General features: G+C 45.1%; 2 protein-coding genes across 4 annotated transcripts in view; one reads left to right on the top strand and one right to left on the bottom strand.

Moving 5' to 3' along the window:
• Chrna2 (cholinergic receptor nicotinic alpha 2 subunit) overlaps window positions 1–5,795 on the bottom strand; it is a 28,517-nt gene extending 22,722 nt beyond the window's left edge. For all 3 annotated transcript variants that reach the window (XM_029469314.1, XM_029469315.1, XM_021182094.1), the window contains exon 1: window positions 5,644–5,795. The gene's annotated coding sequence lies outside the window, so the exon portion shown is untranslated. The remainder of the gene's footprint in view (window positions 1–5,643) is intronic.
• A 67-nt stretch (window positions 5,796–5,862) lies between these two features.
• The window catches only part of Ephx2 (epoxide hydrolase 2), a 41,822-nt gene continuing 28,743 nt past the window's right edge, over window positions 5,863–18,941 (top strand). The window contains exons 1-2 of the mRNA XM_021181663.2: window positions 5,863–6,053; window positions 13,244–13,328. Coding sequence (XP_021037322.1) covers window positions 5,953–6,053; window positions 13,244–13,328 — 186 coding nt within the window. The 5' untranslated portion in view covers window positions 5,863–5,952. The remainder of the gene's footprint in view (window positions 6,054–13,243; window positions 13,329–18,941) is intronic.

Genomic DNA, 18,941 nt, shown 5'->3' with positions numbered 1-18,941 from the left:
TGTGTGTGTGTGTGTGTGTGTGTGTGTGTTGTTTAGATTGTTAATTGATGTATAGGGGTTCGCCCACTGTAGGTAGCACCATATCTCAGGCAGGGGGTGATTCTCAACTGTGTGAGAAGGCTAGCAGCATGTGCCTGCCCCAGCCAACATCTTCTATGCTTCCTGCAGTGATTCTTCGGCCATGAAGTGAGTTCCTTGGTCCAGAGGTAATAAAAATAAATGTTGAACTTCAACAAATAACCCTTAGACAAACACAGGTGCTCATTCTACCCTTGGGGGTGCATTTTCAGAGGGTATACTTTAGGAGGCTGTAGCCCAATGGCACCCATGGCAGAAGGCAATGGGCGGCAGATTCTCCACTCAGGAGACACTACTCAATTAGCATGAGTTTTTGAACATAGTTTCTTACAAGTCATCTATGCCCTGTTATCGAGAACAGTCAGGCTTGCTGGTGCTCAGATCTGGAAAGTTAGTGTGAGCTGCTGTTCAAGTCATTTCCAGTCATTGCATCTCAGCCATGCAGACCAGAGCCATGCAACCCAGGGACATCAGATCAGAGCCATGTAGACCAGGCCATGTAACCCAGGGTCATCAGACCAAGGCCATGCAGACCAGAGCCATATAGACGAGGACCTGTGCTGAATAAGAACAGTCTTGGCTGAATAAGCTCGCAGCATCCCAAGGCTAGAAGTATGGAATACCTGGGCCTTGTTTATGTAGGTTCTCAATAGAATACCAGCTTCTTTTTCTAGTTTGTTGTTGTTGTTTGCTTGTTTGTCTATCTGTTCTTATCTATTAATGACCTTCTTGCCACTCCACTTTCACTCCCTCAGTGTCCTGCACTGTCTTAGGTGTGTGCTAATTCTAGCGATCCAGAGACATGGGACTGACTTTACTCACTGCTTTGAACTGGAAGGGAACTCATTCCAGGGTTTTCCATTGGTTGACTGGTGACTATCATATGTCATACACTGAGAAATGTCCTATTAGACTTCTGTTACTGCCATGAACTACCTGAGGAAACGACAGATAAGCGAGGTTAATATTGGTTCCCAACCAGGCTGGCTGGCTTTGTTGCTTGGGAGCCTGAGGTGATGGGAAGCTGTGCTTGAGGAAACTGCTCACCTCATGGAGTCTGAGAGGCAAGGAGAGAAGCAGGAGGGGGCCATGGTCTAATATTCTTTCCAAGAGCATTCCCGGTGACCCAACTCCCTTCAACTAGGTTATACATTTCAAAACTTTCTACCGATTCTCCAGACCCCCAGGCTGGGCACCTCAGTCTTAAAACGTGGTCCTTGAAGTAACCGTTACTCTTCTCATATCCTTAACTCAAACCTTGACATCCAGAGTCCAAAGCACCTGTCAAAGCCTGGGAGATCAAGATACCTCCCAGTCTTGGAAGAGAAAAGGCCCTCCAGGCACTTTCTGTGTCAGCAGAAAGGCAAGCAGATCATACACATGGAAATCCAGTCTTCTATTGCCTGTAGAGATTACTGCTACCACATCTTCACAAAACCCGTCATCATCGGGTGGGCATGTGTGCATGCATGTGTGTGCCCTGGCACGGAGGCCTGAGGACAGTGTTCGGGAGCCTTCCACCACATGGGGCTGAGATATCAAACGCAGGTGGTTTGGTGACAGCAAGCCCCATTTATCAGCTGACCTGTCTCAGCAGCCCCATATGTAGCTTATCAAACATACAGACTAACCCTAAGGCTTTAGAAAGCACACTGTATCTTCCAAACACCAGCCAAACCTTCCAGGTCTGACAGACAGCACAAGAATATATGTACATACACACTCTCCTGACTAGGGACAGAAGCAAGCAGAATCTTGCAGATTTGGGGCCCTATTTTGTGCCTCCTTAGAACCTGTCTGTTGGGTCATGTGGGGATCTGATGATGGCAGGGTTCTGGAGGCAGGAAGGCGTGGTGGGTAGGAAGGGGTCATAGGTCAGGCAAGATGTTTATGGGGTTTTCAGCTAAGGCTGACAGAAGCAGCTTTCTGTACCAAGCGCCATTCTTCACAGAAATCTTCCTAGTACATGACAAAACCTTGGCCCAGCTGCTCCATCCAAAGACCTTAGAGTTGCTTACCCCTGGCTGCCCACTGAACCACATGCTCTGACTTGGCTCCCAGTCAGCATGACAATTCATTTCTCCTTGGCCAGAGCTGAAAACTCAACTAATGCAAGAAGTGAGCAAATCATGGGGTCAAATGCAGTTGAAATTCAAGCCTGGACTTTAGCCATCTGGACAGATGTCAGCGGGTCAATCTCATTTCCAAATGTCCTTTCACTACATTTCTTGAAACATTTCCCTTTTAATATTAAAACTTCAAGTGCCTGAGGCAAGAACTTTGTGGTTTTTAATAGTTTTAGAGGCGAGGATTGCTAGTCCCATAAGGAGGCAACTGAGAGGATTGTTTGTGCGCCCCAGAAGGTGCCAGCTCTAGCACATCAGAGGATCTAGCCTTGGACTTAAGCACGGATTATCCTCATTGGTGGAAGTATGTCACTTGATGAGCCTGGGAGCCACTAGAGTGTCAGTTATTCAGACAAACAGCAAGGTGGGGGTGGGGTGGGGGGAGATACATTGGCTGATAGCAAGAGGGTTCTGGGGACCTGGCAAGAGAGGGGAGTTTCCATAGGTTTCTGGGAGAACAGAGAAGAGACCAAATAAGAGAAGAAAAAAAAAAAAAGAGCTGAATTTGTCAGCTGGTCATGGTAGACTCTGATGATGTGATATTAATGTCTGTGTCTAGAAGGGTCTGGGAGCCAAAGTGAGGATTCTGGTGCTCATCCACTTGTTCCCCCGCTCCCCAGGAGCACAGAGAGAGAAGAAAACAGCAGAACACTAGAGCGAACCTCAGCGGAAGCAGGTTCCTTAGGTGAGAGCCCCAAGCCAGGCAATAAGAAATGGCAGGAGCAGGGAGGCAAACAGGAGAGGAGGGGAGAGGAGGAAGGGCAAGGACATGGTGTATTTTACTAACGATGGGCCTGAAGTTCCTGAATGCTCAATGGATGCGGAAGACGCTGTAGAAAGGTTTGGGAGGGGTGGTTATGAATAAGAAGTTTCCTTGTTGGCAATGACAGAATATATGTGGGCCCATGGCAGCTTGGGGACTTGAACTCAGGAAACAAGCAAGAGTAATAGCTGCAGCCCAGGTGGGAGTGCAGGACCCTGAGGACTATGATCTATGAGGACTCTGCTCTACAACTGACCACTGAAGCCATGGGGTCTGTACCATCCCTGCCCACACAGTAGCTGATGGAACTGCCTTCTCTCGTGTCCTCCTTTGGTTCAGAAGCTCCCATGTGTCCTCTGGACTGATGCCACTGAGCTAGTGAGCCTGGCTCACAGGTCTTTACCTAGTTTCACACTGGGAATAGAGTGGGTGGAATTTAATTCTGTTATCCAAGTAGCTCTTCTGTCAAAGTTCATGGGCCTGTATCTAAGCTATATCCATCTTACAGTGTTCTTGTTTACAGGTCTGGAGTTTTCTTCCAGTCACATGAGCAGAAAGGGGAGTAGTTTGTGAATTCCATTTTTTGTAGCCATGTTTTTCTTCTTTGCTTTGTAACTGTTATAAACATATTCATTTGGCCTCAGCAACACTCTACCTGTCAGAATGCAGAAGTGTGCAACAGAAACCACTTTTGCTCTTTCAAACCCATGATGTATTAATTATGAGTAATTGGGAGGTGTGTTAAATATTGATAATTGTCAGAAGTATTAAATATGGGTGATGAAACAGACATATGAAGTATGAGTCATGAGGTAGGCCATCAAAATCTCTGAAAGGATTTGTTTCCAGGCAGCCAAACCTTTAAGAAAGAAACACCACCAGGGATCTAGAAGCTGCCACCTTGGTCCCAGTCAGCTGACTGGGAACCAAGTCAGAGCATGTGGCTCAGTGGGCAGCCAGGGGTAAGCAACTCTAAGGTCTTTGGATGGAGCAGCTGGGCCAAGGTTTGTGTTACGTAGTAACATAGGAATCTCCTCTTTAAGGGCCAACTTTCTACTATCATAACAATACCAAAGGTTATTAGCTTAGAGAAGGAAAGGGTATTTTCTGGCTCACAGATTTGGAAATGTCTTCCCACGAATGGTTGACCTCATTGATCTCAAAGCAACAGCACATAACAAAACCTGTCACCTCAGGGACAGACTGCAAGGGAGAGAAACAATGAGGGGCCAGGGTCCCAATATATTCTTGAAAGACATCTCCAATGACCAGAAGACCTCCCTTGGGCCTTCAACTCTTCAAAGTTCGGCTCCCTCCTAACGGTGCCATTGGTTGGGGGTCAAATCTTTAGAGAAGACTTAACCAAGTCATAGGCTCTTGGAAGGAGCCGTTGTTGAAGGTGAGACCAAAGCAGAGTTCAGCCTTAGTCTGGACCCTTGGAGGACCGTTTCATGGCCAAGCAAAGTTGTTGGATGTGCAGATCTGGAACTCAAAGGAAAGTCTGTCAAATCAGAGACTTATTTAAGAGTTTGTATACAAGCTTATACGCAGCTGAGGCTGACACTGAGTGCTTGAGCCTTCTACCTCTGCATCTGGAATGCTGGAATTACAGGCAGACGGGACCATACCCAGCTCACGTTCTCTCCCGTTCTGTCTTCAGGCCAGGACCATCTCCTTCCTTCCTTCCTTCCTTCCTTCCTTCCTTCCTTCCTTCCTTCCTTCCTTCCTTCCTTCCTTCCTTCCTNTTCTTTCCTTTCTTTCTTTCTTTCTTTCTTTCTTTCTTTCTTTCTTTCTTTCTTTCTTTCTTTCTTTCTTTTCAGTTTTTCAAGACAGGGTTTCTTTATATAGCCCTGGCTGTCCTGGAACTCACTTTGTGTCCTCGAACTCAGAAATCCGCCTGCCTCTGCCTCCCAAGTGCTGGGATTAAAGGTGTGCACCACCACGCCCAGCTATCTCCTTTCTTTCTTAAACACTCCATCCACTACAGGCGCTCCCAAAAAGACTCTTTCTGTTCTCAGGGCAACACCCCCACATTTTCAGCCACTTTCTGCTTCTTAGGTGTGAATCTCAGAAAACACAAACTTCCCCAGACAAGACTTGAGGCAAGAAGGGGAAGTGTCTGAAAGACTCACAAAAATTAACCCACAGTAGGGCCATTTCCCACCACCTAACAGGCAGCAACCAGAGCAAAGGAAGAAGCCAATTCCTGATTTCAGTAAGGGAGGTAAGCTTTCACAAAAGCCTTGGACTAAACGGTGGATTTGTTAATTAACTCATTAGTAGGGGAGGTTTCTCTTTTTCCTCTTAACTAGGGAGAGCACTGGGCCAAGGGGCAGGAAGATTCCAGAAACCTCCAAGAAGCCCAGCTCACTTTTAAACAATACTGTGTACAAAAAGGAAGCAGACTCAATTCATTTTTTAATCCTCAAGAGAACAAGTGTTCTGGGTTGGCAGACCAGGGCAGGAGGCTGCCTCGCATTCCAGAAACACTGCCAGAAGAAGTAGGCAGATGTGAGGGGGTTGCAAAGATGGGGACCACATTTAGAGAAGATGCTCCACAGATCCCAACAACCATGGGATATGCCAATCAAGACCAAATACTGAAGGAGGAAATGTTCGGAATATTCCCTCTCCTCCCACCTGCCTCCGCAAGATCCCTCTCTCCCCAAACCAAACCTGTTTCCAAACGGTCAAAGTCTGAGAATTGGGGAGCCTTGGCAGGGTTTCTAGTCCTTAGGCTAAGCAGGAAAAAGTGGCCAAGACCAGGATTGACACTTGGGTGGGACATCCAGCAGGAAGCTCCCGGCTAGGCAGCTGATCAGTAGGCAGGGCAGTGTCAGTACTGGGCGGGGCGGGGCGGGGCGAGGGGCGGTGCTGAGATTGGCGCGACCCTAATCTTAGGTTCCCACGGCCAGCCTCCCCACTCTAGGCCACAGCCTTCCAGCTTCCTGTCTGTGTCAGTTTGACGCTGCAGCCCGGGCCGCCATGGCGCTGCGTGTGGCCGCGTTCGACCTTGACGGAGTGCTGGCCCTCCCCTCTATCGCCGGGGCTTTCCGCCGCAGCGAAGAGGCCCTGGCACTGCCTAGGTAAGGGGACCCGCGCTGGGTCAGTGTCCCGCCTGGTGCCCTGTCCACATGTCCAGCCCAGGTTTCAAATTGCTTTCCAGGTGAGCCTGGGCAAGATCAAAATCATTACCTGGTGTTAAAATGCCAGCGTGCACGAGTAGATATACTGCCCTTCTAAATGCTAAGTAATTAAACCTTGCTTTTAAAAAAAAAGTCCTTCATGAAAAGAGGCGTTACTAGGCTATTTGCTGCTGCATTGATGTTACTGAACTGGGTCTTTAAAATACCCGCCGCAATTTACAAGAAAGTTTAGCCCAAGGCCGGCGTTATAGGAGAACTAGTGCAAGAGCAGTTTACAGAAATGTCCCACAGCCCAGGGAAACGGGAACCTGGGAGGCAGTCACTAATATCAGAAACTCGGATTCAGACCGAGGAGGGAGGAAACAGGAAACAGTAGAAAATGACTGGAATAAATATATCAAAATATCCAGACATGGGACTGGAGAGACGACTGAAGTTAAGAAAGTGCTCTTTCGAGCCACCATGTAGTTTCTGGGATTTGAACTCAGGACCTTTGGAAGAGCAGGGCAATAGTGGCACACGTCTTTAATCCCAGCACTTGGGAGGCAGAGGCAGGCGAATTTCTGAGTTCGAGGCCAGCCTGGTCTACAGACTGAGTTCCAGAACAGCCAGGGCTACACAGAGAAACCCTGTCTCAGAAAAACAAAAACAAAAAAACCCCAAAAAAGCAAAAAACAAAAACAAAAAAAGAAAGAAAGGAAGAAAAGAAAGTGCTCTTGCTAAACTTTTGAGGCCCAGTAACCAAGTCAGGCGGCTCCGGGGGATCTGACTCCCCCTTCTGAGCTCTTAGGGTACCTGTATGCACAGATGCACACACAAACACATAATTTAAGGCTATTGTTTAAGACAGGGTTTCTCTGTGTAGCCCTAGCTGTCCTGGGACTAGCTTTATAGAGCAGGCTAGCCTCGAACTCAAAAGAGCCACTTGTCTTTGCCTTCCAAGTGCTGAGACTAAAGGCACCCCCACCATCCAGCTACATGTAATTTAAGAAGTAATAACAATAATTTTTTAAAGATCCAGACATCACTAATTGTATCTGAGTTCATGTATAATTTTTTTCTACTTTTTTCTCTTTTTTCCAAACTTTCAGTTTAAAAAACATGTTTTATAATCAGAAAGGAGGAAAACATAATTAAAGAAAAAATGAAAGGTCACCCAAGGAAAAGAACAAATGGGTAATTTCAAATTACCACTGAGGGAAGAGGCATAAGGGCAGCTTGAGTCTGGGAGATCTGCCTCATTTGATGATTCTTGAATTCTTATGATAACAAAGGCCAACATGGATTAACCTTGATACTAGAGAAATCATGCAAGTCCTTCTTGAGTTTCATGTGTTTCTCAAATTGTCTCTTATATCTTGGGTATTCTAAGTTTCTGGGCTAATATCCACTTATCAGTGAGTACATATCATTTGAGTTCTTTTGTGATTGGGTTACCTCACTCAGGATGATGCCCTCCAGGTCCAACCATTTGCCTAGGAATTTCATAAATTCATTCTTTTTAATAGCTGAGTAGTACTCCATTGTGTAAATGTACCACATTTTCTGTATCCATTCCTCTGTTGAGGGCAATCTGGGTTTTTTCCAGCTTCTGGCTATTATAAATAAGGCTGCTATGAACATAGTGGAGCATGTGTCCTTTTTACCGGTTGGGACATCTTCTGGATATATGCCCAGGAGAGGTATTGCTGGATCCTCCGGTAGTACTATGTCCAATTTTCTGAGGATCCGCCAGACTGATTTCCAGAGTGGTTGTACAAGCTTGCAATCCCACCAGCAATGGAGGAGTGTTCCTCTTTCTCCACATCCTCACCAGCTTCTTCTGTCACCTGAATTTTTGATCTTAGCCATTCTGACTAGTGTGAGGTAGAATCTCAGGGTTGCTTTAATTTGCATTTCCCTGACGATTAAGGATGCTGAACATTTTTTCAGGTGCTTCTCAGCCATTCGGTATTCCTGCTTTGGACGTTGTACATCGTGGTGCGCACTAGGCTCCGCACCACGATGTACAACGTCCACAAGCAGCATAATCAGCCTCCAAATGCTGACACCATTGCATACACTAGCAAGATTTTGCTGAAAGGACCCTGATATAGCTGTCTCTTGTGAGACTATGCTGGGGCCTAGCAAACACAGAAGTGGATGCTCACAGTCAGCTATTGGATGGATCACAGGGCCCCCAATGGAGGAGCTAGAGAAAGTACCCAAGGAGCTAAAGGGATCTGCAACCCTACAGGTGGAACAACAATAGGAACTAACCAGTACCCGGGAGCTCGTGTCTCTAGTTGCATATGTATCAAAAGATGGCCTTCACTGGAAAGAGAGGCCCATTGGTCATGCAAACTTTATATGCCCCAGTACAGGGGAACGCCAGGGCCAAAAAGTGGGAGTGGGTGGGTAGGGGAGTGGCGGGGNGGGNATGGGGGNCTTTTGGGATAGCATTGGAAATGTAAATGAGGAAAATACCTAATAAAAATATTAAAAAAGAAATCATGCAAGTCAAACCAAAGGATGCAGAGACAGGCTTGTTTGTTCACACTGTAGGTGGCCTCAGCCTTGCTGATCACACAGTAGGTAGCCTCCGTGGCTGAATACAGTGTTCCTATGCTCAGTGTAGCTTCCTCCCTCTCTGGCTCCTTGTGACTTTGTATCTTCCTCAGCTGCTGTTCTGGACAAGTTTCTGTCTCAGGGTGAATAAACACATCAATAACTAAGAAGCACAAATAAACAAGTGGCTACAAAGCCTATCTCAAAAGGTCACACTGCCACGGCTAATGGGAATTTGACAGAGAACTACATTCAAAAGTGAAAAGCCACCTACCTTGTGCTTGCCCAAAAGGAGTCCTGCATTTGGGTGGGGAAACTGAGGAAGGAATGATGAGCTAGTTTCCAAGAAGTGTGCATGCAAGTGTGGGTGTGCATGTATGTATGCATGTGCATGCAAGTGTGGGTGTGCATGCATGTATGCATGTGCATGCATGTGTGCTTGTGCATGCTTGTATGCGTGCACATGTGAGGCTATGCCCATTTTTTGTTTTGCTTTTGGTTTTTATCTTTTTTTTAAATTTAATTTAACTTTTTTAAATTATTCACTTTACATCCTGCTCACTGCCCCCCTCCTGTCCACCCCTTCCCACAATCCTTCCCCTCCTCCCCCTCCCCTTCTTCTCTGGGCAGGTTCCACCCCCTACTCCCCAGGTATTACACCCTGGCATTTCAAGGCACTGTGATGCTAGGCGCATCCTCCCGCACTGAGGCCAGACAAGGCAGCCAGCTAGTAGAACATAACTCATGAACAGGCAACAGCTTTTGGGATAGCCACCACTCCAGTTGTTTGCGGCCCGCATGAAGGCTAAGCTACACATTTGCTATATATGAGGCCTAGATCCAGCCCATGTGTGTTCTTTGGTTGTTGGTTCAGATTCTGAGAGAACCACTGGCCCAGGTTAGTTGACTCTGTTGGTCTTCCTGTGGAGTTCCTATCCCCTTTGGGGTCCACAATCTTTCCTCCTGTTCTGCCAGAAGAGTCCCCTAGCTCCATTCACTGTTTGGCTTTGCATGTCTGTGTCTGTAGCTGAGTCAGCTGCTGGGTGGAGCCTCTCAAAGGAAAACATGCTCCTGTCTGCAAGCATATCAGAGTATCATTAACAGTGTTAGGGATTGGTGCTTGCCCATGAGATAGGTCTCAAGTTGGACTGGTTATTGGTTGGCCATTCCCTCAGTCTCTGTGCCTGCATTTCTTGTAGACAGGATAATTTGGGGGTTGAAAGTTTTGTGAGTGGGTTGGTGTCTCTCTCACTCCACTGGGGTTCCTGTCTGGATACAAGAGGTAGCCCCTTCACATGCCCAATTTTATGTGAGGGTATGCATGGATGGATGTTTTAATGTGTGTAAGTGCATGGGTGTGCTTGCTTAACCTGCCTTTTTTAGTCATCTCTGCTTGTTAATAAGGCGTTGCCTTTCACTAGGAATTTTGGGTAACAGTTAAATTAGCTGATATGTAAAGCAAATGGGCAGCGGTGCTCTTGATACATGCTATTATTTACCAAATTCTCCATGACTAGAGAGTGATGCATTTAGCATACCACTAGATGATACTTCACACAGCTCCTCTGTGACCCGGGTTGTTCACAGGTGTGTAATATAGAGTAGGTCACAGCAAAATGAACTGAACTCGGGAGGTCAGAGTGCAGGGCTCTGCACCCATCAGAGGTTTAACCTAACTGTGTAGGTTTCAGAGAGTAAAGAAAAAGCCTCTTCCACGCACTGGGCATTTCCATCCTGTCTGCAGACATAACAACCCTGCCCAAACAAGTGACCAAAGCTCAAGGTTCCTGGAAATTTTCTTGTGTCTCTCATTATTTGTGTTTTGCTTTTATTGTATGTGTGTGGGTGTTTTGTCTGTATGTGTATCTCTGTACCATGCGCATGCTTAGTGTCCATAGAGGCAGAAGAGGGTGTTGTATCCTCTGGAACTAGAGTCCCAGATGGTTCTGAGCCATCATGTAGGTGCTGGGAGTGTAACCTGGGCCGTCTGGAACAGCACACAGTGCTTTCCCGCCCCCTGTATCTCTTAATTCACCAGTTTCCCTTTCTGTCAAGGCCCTTTCATTACTCGCTGACTTGATGAAGCATTCTTTTTTTTTTCTTTTGTATTCTTTTATTACTTTGGTTAAAATATATTTATATGTGTCAATGTACCTGACTATATACATCATTGAAATATGATGTTGTTATTTTCCTCATCTTTTACATCACAGGCTGTAGCTCAAGCCTCACACGCTTAGGCATCTAATAAAAGCTTCTGGCGTCCAGCTCCACTCTGATTCTTAAAACTGCAGGGCAACTGCTAAAGCGCCTTCGGAATCTCACTACAGAGAGGGCAGTGCTCTGACACTGGACTGAGGTGGTATTTGCATTGCTCTGAGTTCACTATGAATTGTTGGATGGCAGGTTGAAAACATGTGAATTCGATGTCGATCGTACCTTAATGTGGTGATTCAGAAAACACTGTTGGCAAAAGTGGGGCAGAACCATTACTAACACAAGAAAGTTGGTGAAGGCCACAGATGTATTTTTGTAGATGCACAGAGCTGCGTTTACCTGAGAGAGGACTAGTCTGTTTAAAAACAAAGTAAACCAACAACAATAACAATAACTCCATTATAGTCAGAAACAAACTACTGAAGTAGGAGATAGTTGTTCTCATGACTGGGATGGTGAATACTTGCAATGGGCTTGGCGGGCCCAGCTGATAACAGGCAAGGCGGGTCCATTTATTAGCGCTGCGGAACAAAGACCACAGATTGGCTGGCTTAGCAACAGAGTTTTCCAGAAGGGTGGAAGTCCAGCTTTCACCAAAGATGATGTCCTGGCTTGCTTTTCTTTTGCTGTGATAAACACGGTGGCAAGAAGCAACTTGGGGAGGAAAGAGTATGATTGACTTACAGGTTACAGTTCATCTAGGGAAGCCAGGGCAAGAACTCAGAGCAGGGAGAACCTGGAGGCAGGACCTGGAACAGAAACAGTGACAGAATGGTGCTTACTGGTTTGTTATTCTTGGCTTTCTCAGCTACCTTTGTTATACAACCCAGGGATGGCTCAGCCTAGATGCCGGATTCTCCCACATCAATCAAGAATCAAGAAAATGCCCCACAAACATGGCAAACCGTCGGTCTGGGGGAGGCAGTTCCTCAACTCTCTTCCCAGATGTGTCTAGATGTGTGCCAATTTGTCTAAATAAATAAATAAATAAATAAATAACTATGACAGGACAATCTTCTCCATGTCAACATTAAGCACACAAGCATATCCCTGTAAGTAATACTCATTTAATTTCTTGTACCCAAGATCTCCATGTTAATATCACAGTATAAAATACAGTCTGACTTTTAAAAGTCCCCTTGTCTTTAAAAATTTCAACACGTAAAAGTTCAAGATCTCTTTAAAAATAGGAAGTCTCCATTATGAGCTCCTTTGAAGTTTAAAACAAACTATATATATTCTTATTCCAAGAGAGAAGAATTGGAGGACAGTTACAATCAGATCAAAGACGAGCCAAACCCCAGCAGTGTAACTACTCAGTGTCTGGCATCTGGGATTCACTCATGATCTTCTGGGCTCCAAGGGCTTAAAGACTCCCCCTCCCCAGTGCGGTGAGCTGCAGCACACACAGTTTGTCTCAAAGGCTCAGGCTGGCTCCACTCCATACCTGTCTCCATCCTAGGTAGCTGTACCATTGTCCTGATACTTCTGATCTGTTGTGGTCTCCACTCCAACTGACGCTAGTCTCCCTGCTTGACCCTGCCACACAATGCTAAGGCCCAGCTGCTTTCCACGGCCCCTTTAATCCAGCAGCTCTCGTGTCATCAACACTAATACCGTTGGAGAGGCTCTTACATATTACCAAGTTTGGCTGCCAGTTTGAGACACAGTCTTGCCTTCCTGCTGGCCCCAACCACAGCCTCTGTGTGCTGATCCTGATGAAATACCTCACAGAAGATCTAATCACAGTGTCTTAGTAATCACATCTGATTCTTCAGTCCCCAGCCATAGATAGGGTCTTCATCTAAAATATCACACTAGATTTGTTGACAGTTGGTTGCTTCCAATGACTCTCTCCTTGGCTTGAGGATAGCATCATCTCTCTATGCCCAAGAATGTTCTGTGTTCTGTGTGAGCCTGTGTCTAAGTCACCTCTTTTCATTAGAATACCAATCATGTTAAATTAGGACCGGCCCCAAAGGTTTCATTAGCTTCATTATCACTTTAACGATTCCATCTCCAAATATAGCCCCATTGTGAAGTACTGGAAAGTAGAACTTCCATGTAGGGATTTTGAAGGAGAGATATTTCAGTCCCTAACACAGGAAATGTTTTTAGAAATTAGAGATTAAGATAAAATAGGGACTATCTGTGCAAATAAGTACCAAGGGAAAAAAATTGTGCCTTTTGAAGAATGTGAGCTAAAAATGGCTCGATGTGGACAAACTTGACCTTGGCTTATATAGACCCATCCTTTCTGACAACAGTTTGTCTACAAATATAAATGCAGGCCTCTGTCCCTGCCATGGGACACATGATGAAGTCATCAGATAGTTGGTGATGGTGCTGTTCCTTATGTCTTCCAGAGACTTCCTGCTTGGTGCGTACCAGTCAGAATTCCCAGAGGGACCCACTGAGCAACTCATGAAAGGGAAGATCACATTTTCGCAGGTGAGGGGATGCTGTGTGGACCCCTGAGGAAGGTCCTCTGCATCATTAATTTCTGTCCTATCCTTCAACACCCCGTGGGCATGTCTTCCTGACTCCTGCAACCTCACTCCCATCCCCCATAACTCACAAAGTAGCAAGACACTGAAAGATGTGTTTAGAACTGGGTTGTTGTCTGTCTGGGCCAACCTGAGGGACTTTTCAAGCCTTGAGGAACTGTGACAAGAAATCGTGACAACTAGAGTGGCTATTTCAGGACAGGACCACTCAATTAACTCAATAACTATAGAATAGGGGGCTTTGGAGTCTGGGACTGAGGTTTGGATTTATAGGCCTTACTTACAGATCAAGACCACAACAAGTTACTTAACATCCATTGTGCTACCAATAAGATGGGGTGATGACACCACCCATGTCTGAGTGGTTGTGAAGCCTGGGAATGCTTAGTGTTGTGCGTTTCACTCAGTCAGTGCCAGTAAACATTGTTCCTGGTACGAAATTCTCAGTTGTTTTTTTTTTTTTTTAATAAGGTAGTTATGGTATTCACAGCTGCAAATTCACAATTAGTGTGTCCATAAAGAATCCGTCTTTTTTTAAAATCTACTTGTTGAAAAGTTGTATTATTATTATATTATTATTATAATTATTATATTACTATAGACACTTATTACTCCATCAGAGAACGTGGGGACCACCTTCGTGAAAAAAAAGATCATAAAAGACAGAGGATCAGGGTGTCTGCCGAAGATAGTGTCTCCTATATGTGACATGAAATCTCAATATGGCTGCCTAAAGAAGACTATCACAATGATAGCATCAGTTGATATGACAACACTGATGGAGGAAATCTCACAGGAGCCCACCCCTAGGTAAAGAGCTATAGACAATTCTGACTGCTGAGAGAGCAAGAGTCAGTTCCCTAGGGAGGAGTCACCTAACTGATTATCCAATCCCTGGTGGTCATCCCTAAACATAGGTACATACATTCATACATATATACATACATGTGCACATGCATGCTCACACACATGCATACATATGCATACATACATGCATGCACATGCATACATGCACATAAACAAACTAAATTAGAGGGAATAGAGGAAACACAGGAAGAGTTGGAGGAGTAACAGGGAGGGATGGAAATGCTATAAGTCCAGTATTCTTGTATGACATTTTCAAAAAAAAGTTGAATTAAAAAAATATACACAAAGCATTATGAAAATCCCATGATGAAATCCATTACCTTTTGTGCTAATTTTCAAATTAATAATAATAAAATAAAATTTAAAAAGAGAAAGAAAAGGCTTACCCATTTGTGGTATTGCTGAGAACGTCACAGTTACTTTACCATACATGCACACACACACACACACACACACACACACACACACACACCAGTGAAGGACAGTTGTGCCAATGCCATAGGGAACAACTATTTCTGAATTCTTTAACAGATAAAAATGTCTTCGGCAGCACTATTCAGGATAGGGAGGGGATACCACAGGGGATGCCACATGGGGATGCCACAGGGATGGTTTTGAAGTGAATTTCCAATAAGCAGCATCATGACCTGCATCTGATTCAGACATCCTGCGCAAGTTCTGTTAATCTAGAAATTTGTTGGGTTAGAAGAAGTCTGAGAAATCCAATTATAGCAGAATAAAAGTGTCTAAAACTTGAATTGTCTTTTTAAAAAAATTATATTTGGAAGCTGTCCTCATTTGCTTTCTAGTACTGTGATAAGCACATGACCAAAAGCAACTTGGGAGGAAAAGGATTTATTTGGCTTACAGGTCACAGTTCATCACTGAGGAAAAGTCAGAGTGGAAACTCAAAATCCTGGAGTTCGAAACTGAAGCAGAGACTATGAAGGAGTGCTGCTTCCTGGCTTGCTCTTATGTGCAGCTACCTTTCCTGTAGCATCCAGGATCACCTGCCCAGAGGTGGCATTGCCTGCAGTGGGCAGGACTCTCTCACGTCAATCATTAATCCAAAAACTGTCCCACAGATTTGCATACAGGCCAACCTGATGCAGGGATTTACTTCCTGAGGTTCTTCTTCCCAGATGATCGATAAAATACTGCCCAGGGCAGAAGTGAACTTTGTCCCTTAACTCCATTTATTTGCAGTATGAAAACAGAAGGGTGCACACAGCTGTAGATCTGGGCAAGATTTCCAAACTGAACAGTTTTTAGCACCAGGTTGAAAACCATAGCGAGTGAGATGGGGTCTCCTCTATGTGACTGTGGACGTGACCGTTTCACACGCAGATGCTTAATTTTCATCATTCTTAACTGTGTGAGCATTGGTACAAGGGGAGCTTTGCTGTTTGCTGTCTTCTGCTCAGCCTTGTGTATGTGTTGTCCACAGATGCTACTGCAGGCAATTAGCAATAATTTATCCTTGTGGCTACTGGGGACCCACTGTATGGATATACCCCATATAGCTATCCTGTTTAAACGGATGCACTTCTGGGTAGCTGCTTTTAGTCTGAGATGCTCATGAATAGTTTTGAAACGGAGCATGTGTGCTACAATCCATCTGCAGTGAGCTTGCTAGAACCATGCCATAGCTTAGGCTGCTATTGTAGATATGCTACAGAAATCTGGGTGACTCAAATATCAGATATTCACTTCTTGCTCTTCCAGAAACTGGAGAACACAAGGCATCTAGGGAGGGTGCTCTTCCTGGATTCCAGTCAGCTCTCCTCTTGCTGTAGCCTCATAGTAGAAAAAGCAAACTCCCAAAGCTCCTGTGTCTTTTTATAAAGGTACTAGCTCCAGGTGTGGGGACTCCACTTTCTATGACTCAGTCATCTCTGAAAACCTCCACCTCCAGATAATATACACTGAGAACTGGGGCTTCAGCATATACATTTTAGCAGGATACAGCTGTTTGGTCCACTGTAAGCTGCCATAGTAAAACACAGACTGAGTATATTAAACAATAACTGAGAAGTTATAGATTAGAGTCCCAGACAGATTGGTTTCTTCTGGGGTTTCATATTGCAGACAGCCAGTTTCTCACTGGCTCAATATATGACTTTCCTTCTTCTATTTATATGTATTAGCTTTAGGTTGCTTGAATAAAATGCCTAAGGCAATTAAGTTATAAAGGGAAAATATTTATATAGCTCACAGATAAGAGTCCTGTCCAAGATTGGACAGTTTCATAGTTCTGGGCATCTTGTATAGGTAGTACAATTTACCTTATGGACCAGATAGAAGAGGAGAGAGGCTGGGAAGCTAACATCCCACAACCCCCTACAAGCATGTACTCCCAATGGCCTAAGTACCTTCCACCCCCTGTGTCTCCCAAAGTCTTCATCCCCCAACAATAGTGCAGTCCTTTGGATTAAACTTGGAGGACAGTATACCTATTTAATGATAGCATGGAGCCATGTCCTGATTTCATCCTCTAAGGATGCCCATCTTATTGAATTGAATCCCAATGACCTAATTTAACCTAACTCTCATCTTTAAAACCCTTGTCCACCAAAGTCATTCTGAGGTGCAGAAGATGAAGACTTCAATGTTCTAGGTTTGAAAGGACATTTTTTCATTCAGCTATAGTAGTAGCCATTTGTGTAGTTTCTCTTTGAAGGTTGGATGTTATCTTAATGCCTGTGGCTGCTTCTCCAAGGCATATGTTAAGATCCTCTCCCATAGCCTTAGGCTGTAGAGCCTTCAGGTAGTAACTAAATCAGGAGAGTACAGCCCTTCAGAATGAGGTTAGAGTCCTTGGAGAAGGGACCATAGAGAATTAGTTAGGCTCTTCTCCTTTGAGAAAAATGACTGATACTATCTATGACACCGACAGCTGTAATATCCAAAATGAATTAAAGACCCCCTCAGTACCTTCCCCCTTCGAAAAAGACTTTCCAAACTGTACTAGCAGGCCAAGTGCAGAGCCAGATAAGGAAGCTGGCTGACTAAACAAATGTAAAAACATAGTTTTAGCAGTCAAAATGATTAAGCCTGCAGCTACTAAAACAATATTAGTTGTTCTCAGAAAAATAGCCATAACAAGATTAGCAATTTTTCTGCCCCTCACCCCACACTGACCTTGTTGGAAGAATTCCCCTGACATTAATAGCTGTGATGTTTCTAGCTGATCCATAAGTTCAAAATGTACTATTACTTTGCTGACCAAATCATAATAGCCCACCATGGGGGCAAGCAAAGTGAGGGACTAGGCCAAAGGGTTACTTAGTCACTATACAAACCAACCAATGCCTGAAAGGGTTACTTGCTACACCAATGAGAACCCTGCTACCCAAATCTGCCCCTTACAAAGGTATAAAAAGTGTGTTCTTTCTTTGTTCTGGTTCTCTCCTCTGGCCTGCATGCTGAGAGGAGAGTCCTGATATGTTAGATCAATAAAAAATCCTCATGTGGTTTGCAGCGATGGCAGCGGTCTCTGTGGTCTTTGTGAGTAAGGGTCTTCTGATGAACTCCAACATTTGGTGTGTTGTCCAGGAAGGCCCTCCTCAGGAGGACACAGACACCATATATCAGAGGTAAAGTGTGATCCCTGTCTGTCTGTGTGTCTGTTTCTGTCTGTCGGTCTGTTTTGTTCACTTGTGTGTCCTCCACTAGACCACCTTCTGATTGTGTTTTGCTTTTTGTTTTGCTTTTTGTTTATCTGGTTTCAGGTCTGGTTTTGGTCCCAAGGGGAAGACTGGTTATCTTGGTTTTAGGTTGGTCTTAGGTTTGGGGGGCCTTCTCATGAAGAGGGGCTCATTTGGGGTGGTCTCAGCAACGTGGGCCACAATACTAGAGAATGCTCCGGTGTCAAGCTGGGAAGTTGGATCTGAAGGATGCCCTGTTATTGGTCTTGTTTGTGTTTGTCATTTTCTGTGGTACTGTGATTCTATGGTGGTTGCCTGGAGAATGGTTTCTGTGTGTCTTGTGTATCTCTCTGTGTTTAGATTTGGCTCTGGAGTTGCGTTAAGGACGCCCTGTTTTGGTCTTGGTTGGTTGGTTACTTTCTCTATCTGTGGAATTACTGTGACACTTTATCTGGACAGCTTCCGTGTGTGTCTTGTGTGTCTCTTTGTGTTCGGACTTGGACTAATGACCCGGGGCAAAGCCTAAGAATCCTGTCAGTCCCTGATGCTGACCTCTTCCTTTCAGATCTCCAGCTGTCCTGCCTCCCACTCTCCAACTCCAGAGAGCACCTAGCAGGGCACAGCAGCCCCATCCATAGACCTGGAGCCTAGGGAGGTGTGAGCTCAGGAAACCCAGAGCAGGCAAGGGGTGGTCCCTGAGAAATCAGTGCCCCCAGTTGTTGTGACTGCTGAAGGGGAGATGGAAGAGGCTGTGGGAGTGGCCTACCAGGAGTGCCCTATGGTGTTCTGAGCCCTTGGCTGCTTCTCATACTTGCCTAATGATGTTTCCCTTTCCCCTGCATCCACTCCAGGCTTTGGCAGTAAGCCAGAGTGCCTCTTATTAAATGTACCAGGGAAAGGGGGGGGGGGAGAATGTAATATCCAAAATGAATTCAAGACCCCCCAGTACCTTCGAAAAAGACTTTCCAAACTGTACTAGCAGGCCAAGTGCAGAGCCAGATAAGGAAGCTGGCTGACTAAACAAATGTAAAAACATAGTTTTA

This window comes from Mus caroli, chromosome 14 (assembly GCF_900094665.2).
Source record: "Mus caroli chromosome 14, CAROLI_EIJ_v1.1, whole genome shotgun sequence".
Taxonomy (NCBI): domain Eukaryota; kingdom Metazoa; phylum Chordata; class Mammalia; order Rodentia; family Muridae; genus Mus; species Mus caroli.
Note: the sequence above shows the minus strand (reverse complement) of the source record. Positions and strands in the feature narration are given on the sequence as shown.